The sequence below is a fragment of the Podarcis erhardii genome, assembly GCF_964252035.2.
Source record: "Podarcis erhardii genome assembly, chromosome: 2".
Lineage (NCBI taxonomy): Eukaryota > Metazoa > Chordata > Lepidosauria > Squamata > Lacertidae > Podarcis > Podarcis erhardii.
Window position 1 is genome coordinate 6,059,981 of NC_138498.1, and position 20,184 is coordinate 6,080,164.

The following is a 20,184-nucleotide window of genomic DNA, read 5'->3' on the forward strand; positions in this document are numbered from 1 at the left end:
GGCGCTCATCTCACTTTACAGGCCGAGGGAGGCAGCATTTGTCTGCTCCGCAGACAGTTTTTCCGAGTCATGTGGCCAGCGTGACTAAGCCGCTTCTGGTGCAACGGAACACAGACACCAGAGCACGGAAATGCCGTTTACCTTCCCGCTGGAGCAGTACCTATTTATCTACTTGCACTTTTTGGTGTGCTTTAGAACTGCTAGGTTGGCAGGAGCTGGGACCGTGCAACAGAAGCTCATTCCGTCATGGGGATTCGAACTGCCGACCTTCTGATCAGCAAGCCCAAGAGGCTCAGTGGTTTAGACCACAGCACCACCTGCATCCCCCATACCTGGGCCACATATCCATCCAGCCACATATAACTTCAAGGCAGTGGCAAGGCACCAACTGTCTTGCCAGCACTTCAAGCAAGGCCACCCTTCTACCCTAGAACCCAGCCCGGAATATGAAAGTGCAGAGGGGTTCCACAGCAGACCACATGGAGAGGAGCTGAAGGCTTCCTGAGCAAAGAAAGTTTGAAAGCCGTTCTGAAATTCACAGGCCATTGAAAGCCAAAGGAGGTCCAACAGCCTCAAATGCAAAATGAAGAAGTAGAGGTAGGTTAAAGTTTGAGGATTTTTATTTTAATATTTTTCCCGTACAAAGCAAGACAATGTAAATTTCATAGTTGAATCAAAACACCTTTGTTTCTTTAAAAACCCTGTCTCTTCACAGTAGGAGTCGAAAGAATGCAGCCAGAGCCGGCCCTCCAATGAGCGACAGAGTTTAGTCATTACTATATTAAAACCTGTTAGACAAGGTCTCTATAAAGTAGATCTGCTGAAGTTTAGTTCTTGGCACTGGTTCCAGAAAAGAAGGGGGACGGGGAGGGGAAAGGGAAAGGGAGAGGGAAGGCAAATCCTTTATCCAAAGCAAGCAGAGTTGGAGTCTGGCTTCAGGTGCCAAAAGGGCAAGATAAACATCATCTCATTTGCTGGAAGGGAAGCTTTTTAAAAAGGCTCCTTAATGAGCTTGTAAGCTCCAATGTTAAGTGCATGGATGCCACCCTGTCCCAGCATGCAGGGGCAGCACGATTACCAAATTGACCTCCCCCACCATTGCATAGCAGTCCACTGTGGCCCCTCCTCCAGACTTTTGACCTGCAGGGCCTTGTGCCCAGATGCCCAATTCCAGCAAGCAAACTAGAGAAAGGGGCTTTTCCTGCTCAGCAAAACCTACACACTTTGGGATGCCAAGGCAAAAGAAAAGACGGCAATCACCTAGCTCAAAAGGACTGTGTTGGCAGTTGCTAAAAACCCAAAGGATGGGAGTTCCAGGCTAGGATTTCTCACTTACACAAATCAGCTAGTTTTTGCTACCCAGCAGCAGAACTAAATGGGATTTAGGGCGGGGAGTGAGAGAAGAAGCTGGGTCAGTTAAGTGCTGGTCCTGGCCATCTCCCAGGCACCGTCCACAACAAAAGGGAGAGCTAGAGTTTGCTTTGCATCCTAACACACCCTTGTGCGTAGCTGCTTGAGCGACGCCAATCCGGGAAGAGCCGCGCAGACTGGTTCAGTTTCTTCTCAGGCAAGTGTGGGCACCGTAATTGAAGAATTTTAAATGACAGCAGAAATGCTCCCAGGGCATCAAGGCGTGTGCCGGTTATAGTGGAAGAAAGGTCAGTGAAGAGGAGGAGGGAGCATGGGCTACCAAGTAAGAAAACTTGTGGGATCACTGCCAATATGCTAGGCCTGACTAATAGTAGGGCCTGATGGATTGGGGGGGGGGGGAAGGGAGCTTTTGGGTGTTTGTGTACGTTATGTACAGAAGTGGAGCAAAGCCAGACTCCAGGATTAGGATCAGCCAGTCAGCTTTTTCAAAAGGCTCCAAAACCTCGAGAAAAAACCCCAACAACAACCCAATTTCCACAAAGTATGAAAGTGTCACAGATGCTTCTCATTCACACGGAACAAACAGAGGGACACTTTTAATGCAGGTCAGATTGGAAGGAAACAAGAGACAAAAGGGGGGAAGGGCAAGAGAAAGGAAGCCTCACACAGGCACCCGCTGTCCCTTCACTTCTCTTTCTTCTTCTTGTTCTGAAAGAAAGGGACAACACCACATCAGCGCCCTGGATCCTGGGAACAAAACCAGCTTAGCGTTCTGGAGCATGACCAGTGGAGGCTCTTCGATGAGAGCAAATCCGGCACTGCGCCCCCAATCAGTCTACCTTCAGCACGCTCCCACCTCCCTGCCTATCTGCATAGAGTGGGGTGAGCGATGCTAAACAGTTTTCGGCCAAGGGCCACATTCAAGGTTGGAGCAACCCTCCAAGGGCCACATGTCAGCCATGGCCAAAGTTGCCACGGGACATTCGCTCTCGCAGAGAGGCACTGTGCTCAAAGAGACATGAAGGCGCTCACCACACCAATCCCCGTGCTGTGCTGGGAATGAGAATTTCTCTGCCTGAACAGCAAAGAACAGGGACCCTTCCTGCCCATCACAACCCTGGGCTGGTAGCCCATTTAAAATGTCTTGGCAGACCTGATCCAGCCTACAAGCCGTTGGTCTGCCACCCCTAAACTAGGACATACAAGGTGTGTTGTGAATAAGCGATGATCCCTGCCACCATGAGATGATGCTCACCTCGCTCATGCCCAAGATGACCATAAGCTCCCGGAAAATGTTGACAAAATCCAAGAAGAGATCCACACAATGCCTGGGCAGGGAGAGAAAGAGGTTGAAGTATTAGGCCAGAATTCCTACTGGACACCACTTCCTCTAAAAAGCACAACCTATGTAAGTGGCTGATGCTAGAGACACCATCTGCCACCCCCAGGCTTCCTTCGCCTTTTGGTATATTGCTCCCTAGTTAAATTCAGGTTCATTTAGCTAGGAAGTATTTTAAGCCTCTCTTCCTGGAAGTTCAAGCCGATTTCCAGTTTGGCCAGCCCTGTGGCCATCCAGAACAAAGGATATTTGCCTTTTTCATATTGCATCCAACAATAAAAGGCTACTGTTGCACCTTTCCCCTATCCCGTTACCGCAGCTCCCAGATCTTTACTCCTCTGTTCCTCTACTCTGTCTGGTCCACCTTGCCTTCTTAACTCCTACCCCCCACCCCACCACTGGACACCCAGCAGCTACCATTTCCACACCCCATGTACTCACCAGATGTAGTCCTTATCTCCATTCTCGGCCTTCTCAATGATGAGCTGAGTGTCGAATAACACAAAGCCACACATCACCATAAGCCCAATGTAGAGGTTAGCCTGGAGGAGGAAGAACATGCATCAGGCCAAGGGCAGCTAAATCAGATTCCTCGAATTGGCCCTACCCACCTGCTCAAGATATACATTCCTAAATCCCAGAAATCATACTGCTTTAAATTATTCAGGGCTGTGTTTCCTGCATAATCATGGCACAATGAGGAAAGACTGCAAAATGATGGGTCACCTCATTCAGAACCCCGAAAATCGTTAAGGACTGCACTTAGATTTTTATTTTTTTAAAAACCCAACTTCCCAGCCCTTCTGGTTGCAGATATGTATTTGATCTCAGAGGTCAAAAGAGTATGAATATGATTTCTATTGATCTGAAGGTGGAGCTTTAAGTTCATATACAGTGGTACCTCGGGTTACAGACGCTTCAGGTTACAGACTCTGCTAACCCAGAAATAGTACCTCGGGTTAAGAACTTTGCTTCAGGATGAGAACAGAAATCGTGCTACGGTGGCAGCGGGAGACCCCATTAGCTAAAGTGGTGCTTCAGGTTAAGAACAGTTTCAGCTAAGAACGGACCTCCAGAATGAATTAAGTTCTTAACCCGAGGTACCACTCTATAGGTCTTTGCCTCTTCCCAAGACTACCAAGAGTAGAATTCTGCAAGGTTTCTATAGTTTATACAAATCGTGGAATTTGGGTTATCCTGGGTTGTTGTTTTTTAAAAATGATGATAATAATTGTTAAAGTGCAGGAGTGCACATTGGCCTGCCTTTATTTCTGTAAAGCCAAAACAAAGGGAAGCTGAGCACGTCCCTACAGGGGACTATTCCAGGGCAGGTTTGATGCCAGCTCCATGCTGAAAAAGGCAGCATTGCTGGAATGAGATGCTGCTGCTGTCACAGGCAGCCAACCTTGCGGGCCTCCTGTAAGCCAACAGAGCCCAAGGACATAAAGACACTCACTGTGAAGAGCCAAGTCGAGCCCACGAAAATGTTGATCAGGGAGAAGAACAGCATCAGGAACAGGCCGGAGAACAGGACACCTGAAAAATGAAAGCAGAGCTGTGGTGGGCACTGCAAGGTTGCTAGAAGGGTTCTTTCTAAGGTGGGGGAGGGGGAGGGAGAGGGGAGATGATGACCACCTGGCAATCTTACCTCCTAGGTACAGGTAGGCACGGCGCTTGGCATAGAGGGCGCTCAGCGAAAAGCAGCTGAAGATCACTGCTGTCCCCATGAAAGCTGTTGGGATGATGCTATCGGGAGAGGAAAAAGCAATAGTTGATGCCTGCACCAGAATGGACAAATCTAAGCCTTGGGGACACTGTAAAATGCCCTTTAGCAGCCCCAGTGAGACCCACAGGTCCATCTCATGCCCCCATGCAAGTTACTGAACCTCATTCAAGAAGCGGACGTTCTTTGTAGAGCAAAGATGGTATTTTGCTTAGATGTATTTGTGGGGCGGGGGAGAGATTTGGGCAAATGGTGGACTGCAAGGAGATGGCTTGGATGAAAAGGCATGACTTTTGGAATCACAATCCATACCAAAAATATTGTGTTATGAACAGGAAGTATGCTTAGAGGTACAGGGTGGGAGGAAATCTTTTTGCTCTTCCGATTAAAGTTATGGTTTGATTTAAGTTCAGCAAGAACTGGTCAGGTGTTTTTTTTTTGTGCTGGGTGGAGGGTCATGCGTGTGTCCACTGGAATCAGTGGGAAATGAATCTGGTCCACCAACTCATTCAAATTTGACCCTTGAAGTGCATATGTCGGGTGTGGTGAGGGAACGGGGCAACCGAGTGGCGTTTTCTTTTTACCTTGGGTTGATGGCGATGCACATCTCCAGCAGAGGTCCTAGGTTGACTCCTGGAAGGACAAAGGGGTACAAATTCAGCCAAGAGGCAGGAGAGAGAAGGGAATTCTTGTCCATTCACCATGTATTTCGAAGAAAGCCAAAATGGTTAACCTGTGTGTATTGTGCACCCTTCAGAACAAACATACAGGTTGTCTTGTTTTTCCCCCACCTGACCCTAAACTGAAACCCAAGTACAAAATGCCATGTAGAAACAGTTTTGAAAATCTCAGTATTTAGACAGCAACTATGGGGCCCTAATCTTCAAAGTAGTTCTATATGGGGCAAATCATTGTGTGGCAACCACTCCTGTGATGATCAGAGTTGGCTGGATTATTTTGGCCTCCCTCTTGGCCCACGCACACTCATACACCCATGTCACGCAACAGCCACTCCCCTGTGGGGTGATCTTAGGCAGCTGCTGCAGGCACACATCTGAATAACAACTGCAGGCATCTTTGCTGCTCTGCCGGAAGGGCTTGGATGCATCAGGACGTGAATTGTATATTTCCCTTACAGAAGACCCATGTTTGCAGATCAACATCTTTTAAAAAAGATTTTAATATTGTATTTTTTACACTGTTCTGACCTGTCCTCGAACCTTTTTTTGCTAAAAAAATAAGTAGTATATGAACACCAAAAGCAGTTAATGAAGTGTAACTCCAGCTGACATTGCACATGTCTGCTCTTCCAGCATCACGTACCAGTGAGGAAGGCAAAGCCTGCCAGCATGCTCAGCCGTTTCTGTTCGGTTCCCTGGTTGTGGGGTGTAGCCATCAGCCAGATCATAAGACCCAGTGCTCCCAGGCCAGTCAGCATTCCAAACTGCAAGACAAAGTGGGAAGGGTGGAAGTTAGCACAGGCTGAGCGCAGAGCAGAGGTTGGGAAAGGCATTGCGCAGGAACAGAAGTGGCTGAAATCTACCCCACGGAGCCCAGGTGGTTTCGTTTGAATGATCCAGTGCATTCTATAGTCTAGACAGGGTGACAGCCATAGATAACCTGACCTGCTCAAAGATACTCTAGGCCCCTTTGCAGGGTTTTCAGCTCACTCAGATGTCCTTTAACTTCTTTTCACTGCAGACTTAAGAAAAAAACATGGGAAGCAGCATTCTACCCAACTGCAGTGTTGGAAGTGCTTCTCTCATTTTCCACTGCTCTGGCCAATGAGTATGAGACACCAAGATGCTTCATGAGTTTGCGTTTTAATGTTATTCAAATGTAATCTATCCAATAATTTAAAAACAGATTGAACTAGCTGGCACATCATTCCCCCCCCCCCCGGTCTGAAATGGCTCCGTGGCTACACCACTGGGTTCCCAGCTACCACTGTTGGGCTGCAGTCCTGAACACGCTTAATCAGGAGTAAGTCCTAGGAAATCAGTGAACATAGTGCGACAGACTGCTAGGAAAGCAGACGAAGGACTGCTCTATCAAGATATGGCCCAGATAACGATATCCAATAGGATCCTGTGCTGCTCATTTCTGAAGGCTGTGGCTGGGCTCCGTTCCCTGAAGCCATCCTGCAAGCACCAGTCCCCAACAGTCAAGGTGACCTCACAGCCCATACACACATCAGCGCCAGAGCGCACTTACCTGCACCAGCTGAGTTACCACATTGATGTAGGCACCAGCCGCTGCTAGGAACATGCATAGCGCAAAGCTAGCATAGACCTTCTTCAGGTGCTGCTGGGTTGATGCAGAGCTGCAGAGGGCAAAGTGAAGAAACAGTCAGTCAGTGTCATTGCATCTCAAAGCACCTAGAATCACAGCTGCTCCTTGGCTGGCTGTTTGCCAGTTCCTGGGCACTTAGCAAACTAAACAAACAACACTGGATCCACCACAGATCACCTGAAGAACAGAGGTGGGGAAACTTATTTAGCCTAGGGGCTGCCTTTCCAACCTGAGGAGGGCACATGGTTACAGTGGGCCTTGCCAAGACCAGGTGAGTGCAAACATTCACCCACAAACATTATGCCTAGTCAGCATCACTACGCACAGTCCCTGAACCAAGTTAGGCTTGAAAAAGCATCTTAGAGACCAACTAAGTTTGTTATTGGTGTGAGCTTTCATGTACATGCTCACACACGAAAACTCATACCAATAACAAACTTAGTTGGTCTCTAAGGTGCTACTGGAAGGAATTTTTTAGTTTTGTTTTGACTACGGCAGACCAACACGGCTACCTACCTGTAACTTGAAAAAGCATGTTAGCTTTTTTCCAAGTCTAACTGGCCAAGGGGGCAATCTTCCTGAAGAGTGCAATGGGTGGCACGTGGGTTTCCATGCTGCAACAATAAGGCTTTACCCCGGAAGACTAACTGTGGGGAGGGGCATTTTTAGTGTGGGTTTAAACACTCCCCAGCTGGAACTCCCGTAAAGACACGCCTCCTCCACTGCACTTAGGCTTGACAAAAGCCTTATACCAAAGGCAACAGAAGACTTTCTTTCCAGCCTAATTGCAGTGGGGTGAGGAAAGTGCACTGCAAGCCAGGTGGGGAGCGCACAGCAGCTGCATCTGACCCATGGGCTGACAATCCACCCCCCCAATTTAAAGGCATTTGACACACAGCTTCTGGAGCTGGGACACCACTTTCCCCTGGGAGATGGTATTAGATATTCTCAGATTGGCTAAGAGAGGAGCTAGAGCTGTTGGCAAAACTGGAAAAATCCCTGACAAGTTCGGTGCTGGTTTGCAGCACCTACTTTGTACTGGTGCTCCTAAAAAATGGGTGCTGGCACTAAACCATGTAAATGCTTTTCCAGCCTTGGCCTCTACCGACTTGCATGTAAGTCGGGAAATGCTTGCACAAAATTTGGTAAGTAACACCAAACAGTAAATCCTGAGAACCTTAAAAGATGAATTTATACTCAACAAGCCCTTTAGAAAAACAGAACAAAACAAAAAACCACACACACACACACACACACACACACACTTCAGCCTGAAGGTCTAGAGTGCGAGTCAATATTTGCAGTAGTCTCAAAAGGCTGTGATGGGGGAAGCAGGAAAAGGTTGGCTGAACATGCGAGAAAAGTTCTTTGTCTATCCCATAACTGACAGAAGCAGAACAGATTACACAAGCAGGCAAGTTAAGAAACATGCATTTGCTTAACTTCTACCAGCTGCAGAATTTAGTTTTTATTGACGTGGAAGTTTTTACTCAAGTGGAATATTTGGGTTCTGAGCCCAACACGTATACAGTCTTGCACCCAGGGCCACAGGGAAGCAGTAAAGCCCTATTTCTGGCTCCCTCATCCCCATTCGCCATCCACAATAAGGGACAGATCACAAGATTACCTTGCTGTTTTCATGAACCAAAAATGACAAATAAAAACAATCTCCTGCAAAACTGCAGCCTGCAGTAAAACACAGGCCAAGGGTATACTCACATGTGGGAGAATTTGAAGAGGGCATCAATATTTATGTTCCTGTTGAAGACATCCATTGTGCTAGCTGGTAGACTGATGCAACTCTTGGTGTCAAAATACTCAATCTGCAGAAAAAGATGAAGAAGGCCACATCAGAGAGGTGGGGGTGGAGAAAGACAGTACAGTTCTTTCCCAGGAATGAGCAATGTGATCCATGAACATCTGGAAACACCTGCCCCTTTTAGCAACAAAACTCAAGTTCTTCCTATATGGCTGCCCAAAATACTTTAAGCAATATTACTCAGCCCATAAAGCTGCTCCAAAAGGGATTCACACACAAACACACACACACCCCTGCTTCCTAGTACAGTGGTACTTCGGGTTACATACGCTTCAGGTTACTGACTCCGCTATCCCAGAAATAGTACCTCTGGTTAAGAACTTTGCTTCAGGATGAGAACAGAAATTGTGCTCTGGCGGCGCAGCGGCAGCGGGAGGCCCCATTAGCTAAAGTGGTGCTTCAGGTTAAGAACAGTTTCAGGTTAAGAACGGACCTCCGGAACGAATTAAGTACTTAACCTGAGGTACCGCTGTAGTAGTCTAGGAACACGAGTACTCCTTCAGAGCTCCTAGTCTCTGTTCAACTTCAAACAAGTTAACTAGGATACAGAGTTTCTAATAGAGATACACTGCAACTATCTTACTAACTTTGAGCCTACTTTGTCAGGGGCCAAGGGAGAGGAGTCAAAGACCCCCCCCCCCATGGAAGGTCAAGCACGATGTTACTCCTGGAATGCTGAACCTTCAAACAGCTCTCCCTACTTCAAGAAAACGCACATGCATATTCTATCCAGCCTCCCCTTCAGGGCAGATTCTATCTAAATCTCAACCAAGAACTCAGATTTCCAAATATGCAGTGAGAAGGAGGGAGGAGAAGACTTGGGACTAGCCACAGACAAAGGCTCAAGAAAAGGGTTATTTGTCCCACCCCACCGTGCTAAGGAACAAAGAAGAGGATGCTTACTTTAGACTCGCCAAGCACAGCCCCACACACTGCCTGCCTGCAAGCTGATCCCCTTCGCTGTAGTCTGGGCAATCTAGAGGCTTCAACCGTTTCACCGGCTCCAGGTCCTCTTGGTATCTATGGTGCAATTATTGCAGGCTGTTGCAAGGCTAACTACAAGTTCTCAGGGAGTGGGGGAATTGGCCTCACTGGGGAACTTTGCTTCACAGCTTGGCAGCTGGAAAACACTTGCATTAGCATTCCTAATGACCTCCCCAGGCAGAGATGGGGAGGAGTTACAAGCCATGTAGCTGCCATAGCCAGAGAGCAACCTGGAAACAAATGCACTGCTCCCTGCTGCTCAAGGTGGGATCCCTCCCCTTTGCTGTGTTATGCACCAACATGTACAGGTATTTTACTTGCCCAGGAGAGCACCACAACTGTGATATGACTGGCCCTGTCTGCTTGTGCAAATACCCCCCCCCCGAAATTATCATGATATCTGATGTAGCCTCTAGCAACTGATGCAATTGACATATGAAAACCAGTTCAGCAACTAATTCCTTACCCTTTTGACAGAGAGGAGAAGGCTCTTGGGCAAGCTTACAAAAGTAGGCCTGGATTGTCTAGCAAGGAGAGGTAGCATGAAGGAAATGCAAATACTGCAGTAATTGTACACCCATTGCATGGGGTGACATGATGGCACTTCCTCCTTTGGCAGAGATGGAAAATGCCTGTCAATATCTGTCTCCTACTTTTTAAAAAAGCAGATCTAATCTGATCATTCCTTCCAAGTGTTCAGGATGGGGCCACTTCATTTTATTCTCGCAGCAACCTGTGAAGTAGGCTATGCCAAGAAACTTCCAATGCCACCTAGCTTTCTTTCAGCAAAGGTCGGAAGACTGATCTTCCTGGTCCCAGCTAACACTTAGGGCTGGCAGATCCCAACCCCAGGCAGAAAAATCTAAGGGATCCAGCTTGTAGCCCATTATCACCCCTCTCAAGTGAAGAGGATCCTTTCTGCACAACTCAAGCGCATTTGCAGCGTCGTCATAGCAAGGCCCTGAAGTAAACCAAGCTACGGTTTACCACAATCACGTGAATGTGCTGGCCCCTTGGGAGAAGCTCACTCTCACTTTGTCCCTCCCTCAGTCCTTGTGCTTAAGTTGTCTCCTTAGCCACAAACTGTAGCAAAGAACAAACCTTTGCTAAAGAGCACAATTAAGAAGGAGAGCTTAACCACAAGTCCAGGTGCAGACAATATGTTAAGCCAAACCTTGGATGGGTTGCCATGCTAAACTAAAAGGACTAGGGAAGGTTAAAGTGGCTGTGATTTCCTCCTAAGAAGCCAGCATGTTTGCACATTTGTGTTAAGTAATAGTTTGGCTTAGTGTTACCTGCACATGTGGCCAATGGCTGAAGCCGAGGACCCTAAAACAATCGCCCCTGAGTTTGTCATTACGTTATAATCAGAGGCTTCGGTGAAGTTGCTGTCACTAGAATGGAAAGTAAAAGAGTGATAGCACACACAAGGAACATGCGCATGCACGCACACCCCTTGGCTCTTAGCAGACCTCTTCATCTGTATTGCTGCTGTGTGCAAGGCCAACCTGCTGCAGGCAAGCAGAGAGGTAAATGGAAAAATAGCAGTGTAATGACAAGGAGTGCCAAAGGCATTTTCCCTGCACCAAAAAAGTGAGTTCTCTCCAGTTTCAAGCACTCTGTGCCAAGGATAGGGAAACTGGCCCTCCAGATGTTGCTCAACTCCCATAATCCCTGACCATGGAACCTTCTGAAGACCACATGCCAGTGATAGACAAGTTCAGAGGCAAAAGTGGACAGAGCAATGAACACAACTCTTACCCTTGTGCAGTAGGCCACATTGCCACCACACAAGTCAGACACACATTTATCCATCCTTTATTCAACCAAGCAGCACAATTCCAGTTCAAGGACACATCCCAAACAGTTCAGGGGGAGAGTGCAACTTAGGAAGAGTCTCACGGGCCTGAGGTTCTTCACCCTCAGTAGAAGTGGGCAGGCCCAAAAAAAGCAGGGAGGGGAAGAATCAGAGGGGAAAACTTATCTCTTGATTCTCCCTCTCCCCCCAGTAATTTGTGAAAATATTATAAAATGTGTTATTTTACAATGATGAATAAAACATTTTAAGTCAAGGTGTTAATATATCTACTCCCCAAAAATGATTTCTAAAAATTATGCAAACAGAAGACTTACTTAAGACTATGCACAGTATCAGAGCATTACAATACCTGTGCACCGAGAAGAAGCAAGACCTGAGTTGTACATGGAGAGTACAACTCTTAAATGCAAGAGCAATGTGCTTTCTGCCCCTAGGAGGCACTGCCATGGTCAGCTGAGAAGGGAGAAGGATTCAATGCCTTCTTTGCTTATAGACTTCCTCTCAGAGGTATAGCTGGTGAATCTGTTTCTGTCCTCTTCACTAGATCTCAAAGGACTGTCCCCTTGAGTAGGTCTCAAATCTGTCATCATTTGATGACAAATATGAAGATGCGGAAATTGATAGCTAGGAAAATGAGACTGATTTAATTTCATATACTTTCACTGAGTCTTGGGTTCTCCCCCAGTCTTTTTCTTTTATGGAATTGAGTGCTTTATGTCTGCTTGACACTGTGGAGGCCTGAAGGAGATATAACAACTTTCAGAAAACATAATAATTTGCTTTGCTCAACTATAACGGTTTATGGTTTCTTCTAGTTTTATTCTGCCTGCACCATATAACTGGCTTGTAGCTCTATTTGTAACAAAATATATTTTTTGTAAAAGAAGTAAATTTATTTACAGTCTGAATAAACTGTAACCTTTAACATACCAAACATGATCATTCTATGGCAAGCCAAGTTAATACATTTTACTTTCCTAAAGTGACACTCAATTTGTAAATAGCAGTAAAAATGATTAGTGCATATTTTCCTATTTTCCCCCAAAATGTCCCTGCCTGGAAAAAAATAAATAAATCTTCCTCACTGTTTTTCTTCATTGGTTTCAAAATTTCTGGAAATTTTACATCATTTTATGAAGAGTAAAACAGCAGAAGGCCCAACTGTCTAACTAATTACACATTTATTGACTGCTGTAAACATGGGCTAGCCTATTTAGAAGGAGATATTTGCCCCTGTGTGAGCAGTTCTGTAGAATTTGGAACACAGCTATTAAGTCCAAGGCAAACCATCATTCTGAGAAGGCTTCACAATAGCCACAGAAACCCCCTGCACGAGGTGTTCTAGAATAATACAGGCAATTGTGGGTCTTTTTCTCTGTGATTTGAGAATGAAAATCCATGAATTGGAGGAATTTTTAATGGCACCAATACTGCAACCAACCCCAAAGATCAACATACTATTGGTTGGTTTGTTTTGTCATTAAGACACCATATCCAAAGGTTCCTTATGTGTCTCACATATTGCCACAGTGCAGCCATGAATCTAGTCAAACCATGCAATATTCTTTTTTTCTGTATTTTCACTTTTAGAAATAACTATGTTCTGCAGCACTCTAGCTTGATGCTGGGCTGCCTATAATCCAGATGCTTTTGTATAAGCCTGGAACATCTGAATTTAAAGTCACTTCCCTCCCCTCGTCCCATTTGACAAATAAAACATTAAACTGAATTCCTAGAATTGTGATTTGCCAGAGCCAGGTTGTGACTGCTTTAAAAAAATGTAATTTAGCCTCCTGTTGCATCAACAGAGGCTCACATTAGACAATTCTTCTCTAGGAGCAGGGTAGTTGGCCAGCTTGTAGGATGGAGATTGAATGTGAGCAGGAGAGCACATGTGCTCATGTTCAGGAATGAAGTAGCCCTGCCTTGAAATCTCAGACCTGGGAGTGTAAGACTTGGTTCATCTCCCTTGGAAAACAGAATGCAAGATCCCAGCTACAGAGTTCATGCCATTTCAAGACACTGCTGAGCAAGGATCATTTTAGCCATACCCTGGAACAGAGAAAGTCAAATACTGCCAGCAGAAAAGCTAAAGGCTCCCAGTTTCAAGAAAGCAGGATAATCACATTGCCTCAAGAGGTCATATACACCAGGGGTGCCCAAACTTTTTTCAAAGAGGGCCAGATTTGATGAAGTGAACATGTATGAGGACATATACTGGCACGGGGACCAGATTAAATCAACTGGCGGGCTAGATTAGACTTTGGACACGCCTGATATATACCCTCTTCCAGCTTAGATTTGCCCTACATCTAAAGAGTCTTCAGTTCTCAGAGGTCTGCAGATGCAGAACGCGAAATTATGCTCTTGAGACCCTGAACATTGGCCATCTTAAGGTACAAACTTGTTTTTGGTGAAGCTTGCTAGAAAAGAAAGAAAGAAATGTAACAGATAATTCAAGTGATAAGAAGTTCTCATGTGAGTCAATATTGGGGCACCAAAATGGGTCACCCTGTGGAGGAGGAAACATGAGAGAGAGTCACATGCCATCCACAAACTCCTCCCAGATATTAAGAGCTATTCAAGGCAGAAGCCAAACCAGACCGAAGATGCTAAATAAGATTTGACATGTGAGGTTTGCCTCCTCCATAAAATGAGGGTGGCAGGGGGTGAGGGAGGCAGCAGGAAGTGGATTTGTGAAACGAGTGAGCTTTATTGTAGAAGCCAGACCAAGGTAGGTTTCACAACATGAACCAGTGATCCAGAAAGTCAAAGTGAAATTAGCAAGTCCTCCCTGCTTCTCACTCAAGACTTGATGCCTCTGGAAATGGATGTTAAAGTGGAAACATGCCAGGCTGAGAGGTGATTAGAAAGGTAATATGCCTCCCAACAATAGTCCCTTTTGGAGTTCTGCGAAGCATCTGTAAGGTGCCTATCAGTGACTGTGCTGATCCACAGGCCACTTTAAGGAATAGCTGGAAGAAATTCCTATCTTCCTTACAACTCTCTGGCCATAACAAACACATAAAGCTGCCGTATAACAAGGTCAGCCCATTCGTGGCTCTAGATCCGTTCCATTTACTCCAATAGGCAACAACTCTCCAGGACCTCAGGAAGCCCTGCTATAAATAATCACTTAAAAAACATGGAGATACTGGGAGCTGAATCTGGGACCTTTCTCTACAACTAAACTTTGGTTCTTCGGTAAAACTGAACCTAGAAACCAACTGGAACTAATTTTTCCAGACCGGAGTCCATTTCCAGCTGCCAGTCCTAAAACAAAATCTAAGAACATGTAAAACATACCACATTTATGACCACAATTATTTTAAAATATTATCTATTAACTCTTTGCAACTTAAAACTCCTTCCAACACATCAGGTTGCTTTAGATCACTGGTCTTCAACTGGTGGATCAGGACCCCCCTACTCTGTCTGTCTGATCCAAAGTGGGTTGCAACAGGAACATTATAATAATTCCATGATAAAAGATTAAGAAATGGTACCCACATGCATGTTTGGGTTAAAGGTGAGTCCTGGGTCTGAAAAGGTTGAAGACTACTGCTTTTTGGTAAAAAAAAATCTATATTTTAGTAGCAGAAGCCACAAATTCCTTTGTCTATCCCAGGCCGGTCCACCATCCCTCAGACCATGTGGTGGGCCGGCCTATATTTTGAAGGGAAAAAATGAACGAATTCCTATGCCCCACAAATAATACAGAGATGCATTTTAAATAAAAGCACACATTCTACTCATGTAAAAAGACGCTGATTCCCGGACCATCCCTGGGCCGGATTGAGAAGGTGATTGAGCCACATCCGGCCCACAAGCCTTAGGTTGCCTACCCCTGGTCTATTCATTAAGTAAACAGACATTTCCCCTGCTGATTAGGATGGCCTAACTTAATAACAGTAATCCTCCAACAAGCAACCAGTGTTCAAAATTTGCTAGGCGCATATTTCACAGGCTATTGGCCACTTGTGAACAAGTAAAGATGGCCAGGTGCCATGATAGTGCCTGACACCACCATCTGGAGCAGTGATGGCCAAACTTGGCCCTCCAGCTGTTTTGGGACTACAACAACCATCATCCTAGCTAACAGGACCAGTGGTCAGGGATGATGGGAACTGTAGTCCCAAAATAGCTGGAGGGCCAAGTTTGGCCATCACTGACAGAGGTACATCCATGGGAATCCATGAATCTTGACTGTTTCACATACTAGTGACACATCCTGTATAATTCTATTCATTATATTTTATCTGCACAATCAGAATGAATTTCAGGAACCAAGTTGTATTGAAAAATACTACTTTTGAGCCCTCTGGCCCAAAAATGGCTACTAGGCATTCCGTTTTGGAGACTAACTCTGGTTTAAGTAGCCATTGGCACCTAGCTTATATATATGAGTTTCTAACACTGCAAACAACCTATTGAGTTGTAATAAAAATAAGATGGATGCTTCAACCTAGAGCATAAGTAAGGTTCTCAACCAGCTGAGTGCCACAGTCTAAACTTGCATTTGATCTTAGACTACGAGATTTCTTAAAACATTGTAGGCATTGTTTGAAAGTACGCTGAAACAATAGTCTTCCTGAGCTTCCAGGAGACTAGATTGTTCAAAGCAATGCTGCTGCTACAGCACCCTTAGCCAGGGTGAAGATTGGGAACTTCAGGTCACTGGTAAATCACTCTCCATACAGATATCAAGTGTCTCTCTTTTATAGAAGGTGCTTAGGAGGAGAATAGGCCAACTGTTGACAGAGAAAAGTCACAGAACTGGATCAAAGAATTAGATAACGCCGAGTCCTTAAAAACACTGAACAGCATTGTTGTTGTATAAAGTGATTCTTAAGATGACTTATCAAGTAGCTGTGGTCTTTGCTAAACTAGCTAAATACAAAGGGTCTCTTTTAAATTACTCAACTTTCCTCAATCTTAGCTCTAAGCAAAAGGGCAGGTGTATTTGATCATGGTAACCCAAGAAGTAGCCTTTGGGGGAGGAACTGCAGCGCTGCGGCAAGACCACATGGCTCTACGTGCATCAACTCCCAGGTTCACTCTCTGGTATCTCCAGTTTAAAAAAGAAGGTAGAGGCAGGCGATGGGGAAAAGCCCCTGGAGAGTTGCTGCCAGTCACTACAGTGGGCTGGCGGGACAAAGTCCTACACGTCCCCTGCACTTTCTACAACTCAGCAGTACCTTAAAAAAATCTCCCACATTTCTTCTCTGTGCAACAACCAGGGGTAGTACAGTAATTGCAAAACAATGTCAAATGGTCAAGCCTAAATATCCACAGAAACTTCAGGTGAAATGCACAGGCTTGCATATTGTAAGAGTTCATAAGGAAACAAGCCACCACACCTGCGGTAAATGCTTTTCAAATCCATGTTCATCCTCCTGATTCTGTTAAAACTGACCAAAAAACTCAGGCGAGCTTTTGTGGGGTGGGAGGAGATTAAACTCTCCATTTCTCATGTCAAAACCTAGCTCTGTCCACAGTAGCCCAATGTTTACAAAAATCACTTGGCTCGACTGAGCCCTTAAGAGGAAACTATCATCCAAAAGTAAACCCTTGCTGTAACTTGATTCTATGTTAGCACAACCAAAATAGAATTACAAGTGAAAACGAAATCCCAGAAAAGAAAGCAAACTTTGGAAGTGCTTGTGTAATCCAAGTTAAATAATGAACCTGCTTATGAGGAAATAAAGAACCCATGATTGTTTATCAATAACTAACCAGATAACACTTAGTCATAGCTATAACCTTTAACCACTGAGGGCTGCCTTAGAGGGACAGCTCTAAGGAGACCGTCACATTTCACCCACCAGTACCCTGACACAGTAACTTACTAGCTGCAAAAGAAAGGAAGGGGAAAAGGATGGAGGCAAGGGGTAAGCAAGCCTCCCCTTTAGAGCCCCAAATAATGGGCAGGATGATCCTTACAGCCAAATGACAGGAGAGAGAAAAAAATAATGTCACACAATGACCCATAACATCACGTGAGCACTGTGACATCAGAAAGCCAGCCAATCAGCTTTGAAGTTCTCTACTGTGGAGCATCTGTCAGGCTTCTGCTCAAGCAACAGGTTGCCATACTCCAACTATCCCAAGCTCAGGAGAGGAATTTGGTTTGAGAACCAGAAGCTCCCTACTCCAGCAGGCCCAAGAAGCAATATTAACAGGATGTAGATGGGGCAGATTTTAATGTCCAGTTCTCATATTAATCTCCAAGGGCACCAAACACCAGTCAGTTATGAGAGCATACAAGTCATTAAGCAGCTGGAATTCAAGAACTACGTCAACACTATGTGTTTGAAGTTGCAGCTATTTGCACAAAAAGCACCATGCCATTTAGCCAAATCACCTAACACGTCATTGGGTGTGGATCCTTTGATCTGTAACAACCACAGGAACAGAATTTACTAAGAAAACAAACTTGCACTGGGGTGAGGTGAAATTATCCCTGGCTGAGGTATCTCATTTCTAGATATAGATGATTTGGCTCAAATCTGCCTGGGATACGCAAATATATTTGCTCTGAAGTCCTGCTCCTTAGTCTGGACATGAGTACACAAAGCTGGTGGTGCTCAGGATGGAGGGAAAGGCTAGCTGCGCATGCCTTGTAGTTATTTCACATGATCCAAGACTTGGTTTTGAGAATGAACCCACATTTCAGGGCCCAAACAGTACAATATAGGGGCTTCCTCACTACTAACGCTCCAGAGCAGAGGGGAACACCATGCAGCCCTCCAGGTGTTGTTGGACTACAACTCATCACCTCTGACCAGTAAGCCATGTTCCACACAGCTAACCCAGAGCATGACATCTAAAAGTTATAATCTGAAAGAAAGAAAACACTTCACCAAACAAATATCCAACAGCAAGTTCAGAGACTATTCCACAATCAAGTAGTCCAATATACCAGCAAGTTTTGTTCCATATTTTCTGGGTTCAGGTTCCATGCCTCGAGTTTTTGACATCTGAAGATAGTCATCTTCAAATATCTAGAGGGTTGTCACATTGAGTGAGCAAACTTGTTTTTTGCTCTGGAGGCTTGGACATGAACAAATGGATTCAAGCTACAAGAAAGGAGATTCTGACTAAAGAACTTTCTAAGAGTAAGAGCTGTTTGAAAGTGGAACAAACTCCCATGGGAGGTGGCAGACGCCCATCTGCTTAGCAGAGATTAGATGGCCATCTGTCATGGATGCTTTAGTTAAGATTCCTGCATTGCAGGGGGTTGGACTAGATGACCCTTTCCAACTCCACAATTCTATGAAATATGTTGAAAGCACAGGTGAGAGTTATGGTGAGGAAGCTGAAGCAGATGGGAGGCCAGTGTGGTAGGAAATAGTTATCTACCATGACTACAGAAGAGGAATGTTCTATGGGCCGCCTTCCAGTCCTTTCGATGCTCAAATACAAAGACAGACAGCAGCAGCAGAGACAACAGAGGCCAACTCTAAGCTTAACCCTGACTCAAACCAAATAGTTCTGGACAGCTGAGTGCACTAACGCCCCACCTTCCCACCCCTCAGCAAAAAAAACCCCTACTCTTGCCAAAGCAAGCAGCAATACACATGCCACTCCCCCCCCATTCCCCATTTATCTCTTTGCACGTATGCCCCCAGAGGGAAAAAACCGCAAGGATTACAGAACAGATCAGTCAAAATTAAACAAAATCAGATTAAACAAGGCCTGTTTTCAAACTCCATTGCTCCGCAATGGTTTCCTTACCCCCTAAGCTTTGCATCGTTATCTATTATTTGCCACTGTCAGGGGCCGCCTCACAGGCGAGCGGAGCAAAACTCAAGCTTCCTTTGCGCGCTTTGCAAAGACTATTTAATAGTTAACAACACAGTGATCTGGCTAAAAGCTACGAGCAGCAAACCCAACGCTGTAGACACGGGACAGGGTAACGTGGGAAGAGTCGACTCCACGGGACCCTGGAGCCCGGGAGCCAGTTTTCGGGAACAACCCGCCACTCCTCCTCCGGGCAATCGAGGGAGGTTCGACCCACCGTGATATGGGGTGGGGGGGAGAGAGGGGTGGGGATCCCTATGACGTCAGCTCTCACAACCCCCCTCCCCCTCTGAAGAGACTGACCAATCCGAGAGGCGGAACCAGGCGGAGGGGATCCTTCCCTCCCTCCCTTCCTTCGCGGAGCCCGACACAAAGGGGCGGAGGGGAGGTTCCAGAGCGGGAGGGCCACTTCCGAAAAGGCCCCTCAGATGAGGGAGGGGAGGCTTCGGAGACCGCGCAGGCCGAGGGGGGCCGGGACCGGAAGTAGGCCCCAGGGAGGCGCGACGGCGGCCCTTACCTCCCGCGGAGGATCCTCTTGCCTCGGCGACAACAGCGGCTGCTGCTCCTTGGCGAGCCGTACGTGTCTCTCCCCTCGGACGCCTCCGCCCCCTCCCGCTTACGTCCTCCTTCCTCGCCGCCGCCCCATTGGCTCTCTCGCCCCCAGAAGTCCCGCCCCGGCCTCGCATTGGTATTTAACCAAACGCTCTGCGTACCTCGGTTTCGATTGGCCGGCTGCTGACACCTTTTCCCTTTCATTGGTTGCGCGGCCGCGCCCAGGCAGCTGCCATTGGTCCACCTCGGGGTGGGGGATGGGGCGGAGGGGGCAACCAATGAGAAGCGGCGCTGAGGTGCGACGTCCATTGGTTTTCCAGCGTCGGGCCAATAGGCAGCGCCCTTGGTAGGTTGCGGCCCGATTGCGACAGCTCGGTCGTCTCCCCTTTCCCCAGAAGTGGCACGCGGCCCCCTCGTGGCGGGAGCGCGAGGAGAGCAGCACAGGGCGGGCTGCGCAGCGCCTCTAGCGGCGAGGTTGATTT

General features: G+C 46.4%; 1 protein-coding gene across 3 annotated transcripts; it reads right to left on the bottom strand.

The window, feature by feature from the left end:
* Positions 1–602: 602 nt before the first annotated feature.
* Positions 603–19,806, bottom strand: TMBIM6 (transmembrane BAX inhibitor motif containing 6). Of its 3 annotated transcripts, none has more exons than XM_081845368.1 (10): positions 19,668–19,806; positions 8,445–8,548; positions 6,648–6,756; positions 5,757–5,877; positions 5,018–5,066; positions 4,359–4,456; positions 4,167–4,246; positions 3,152–3,252; positions 2,627–2,699; positions 603–2,079 (listed from the first exon to the last, which is right to left on the bottom strand). In XM_081845368.1, the coding sequence occupies exons 2-10, from the start codon at positions 8,498–8,500 to the stop codon at positions 2,056–2,058; spliced, it is 711 nt and encodes a 236-aa protein (XP_081701494.1). In that variant the 5' UTR covers positions 8,501–8,548; positions 19,668–19,806; the 3' UTR covers positions 603–2,055. The 3 variants fall into 3 exon arrangements, with proteins under 3 accessions (XP_081701494.1, XP_081701495.1, XP_081701496.1); XM_081845369.1 differs by lacking the exon at positions 19,668–19,806 and adding an exon at positions 17,197–17,345; XM_081845370.1 differs by lacking the exon at positions 19,668–19,806 and adding an exon at positions 9,448–9,595.
* Positions 19,807–20,184: the final 378 nt, after the last annotated feature.

Coding starts and splice junctions, on each gene's coding strand:
- TMBIM6 (XM_081845368.1), bottom strand. CDS start 8,500: ATGGATGTCTTCAACAGGAACATAAATATTGATGCCCTCTTCAAATTC. Junction 6,757..8,444: donor CTCTTCAAATTCTCCCACAT/GTGAGTATACCC, acceptor TGCCCTCTGCAG/CTCTGCATCAACCCAGCAGC. Junction 3,253..4,166: donor GCTCGACTTGGCTCTTCACA/GTGAGTGTCTTT, acceptor TTCCTCCTCCAG/GCTAACCTCTACATTGGGCT.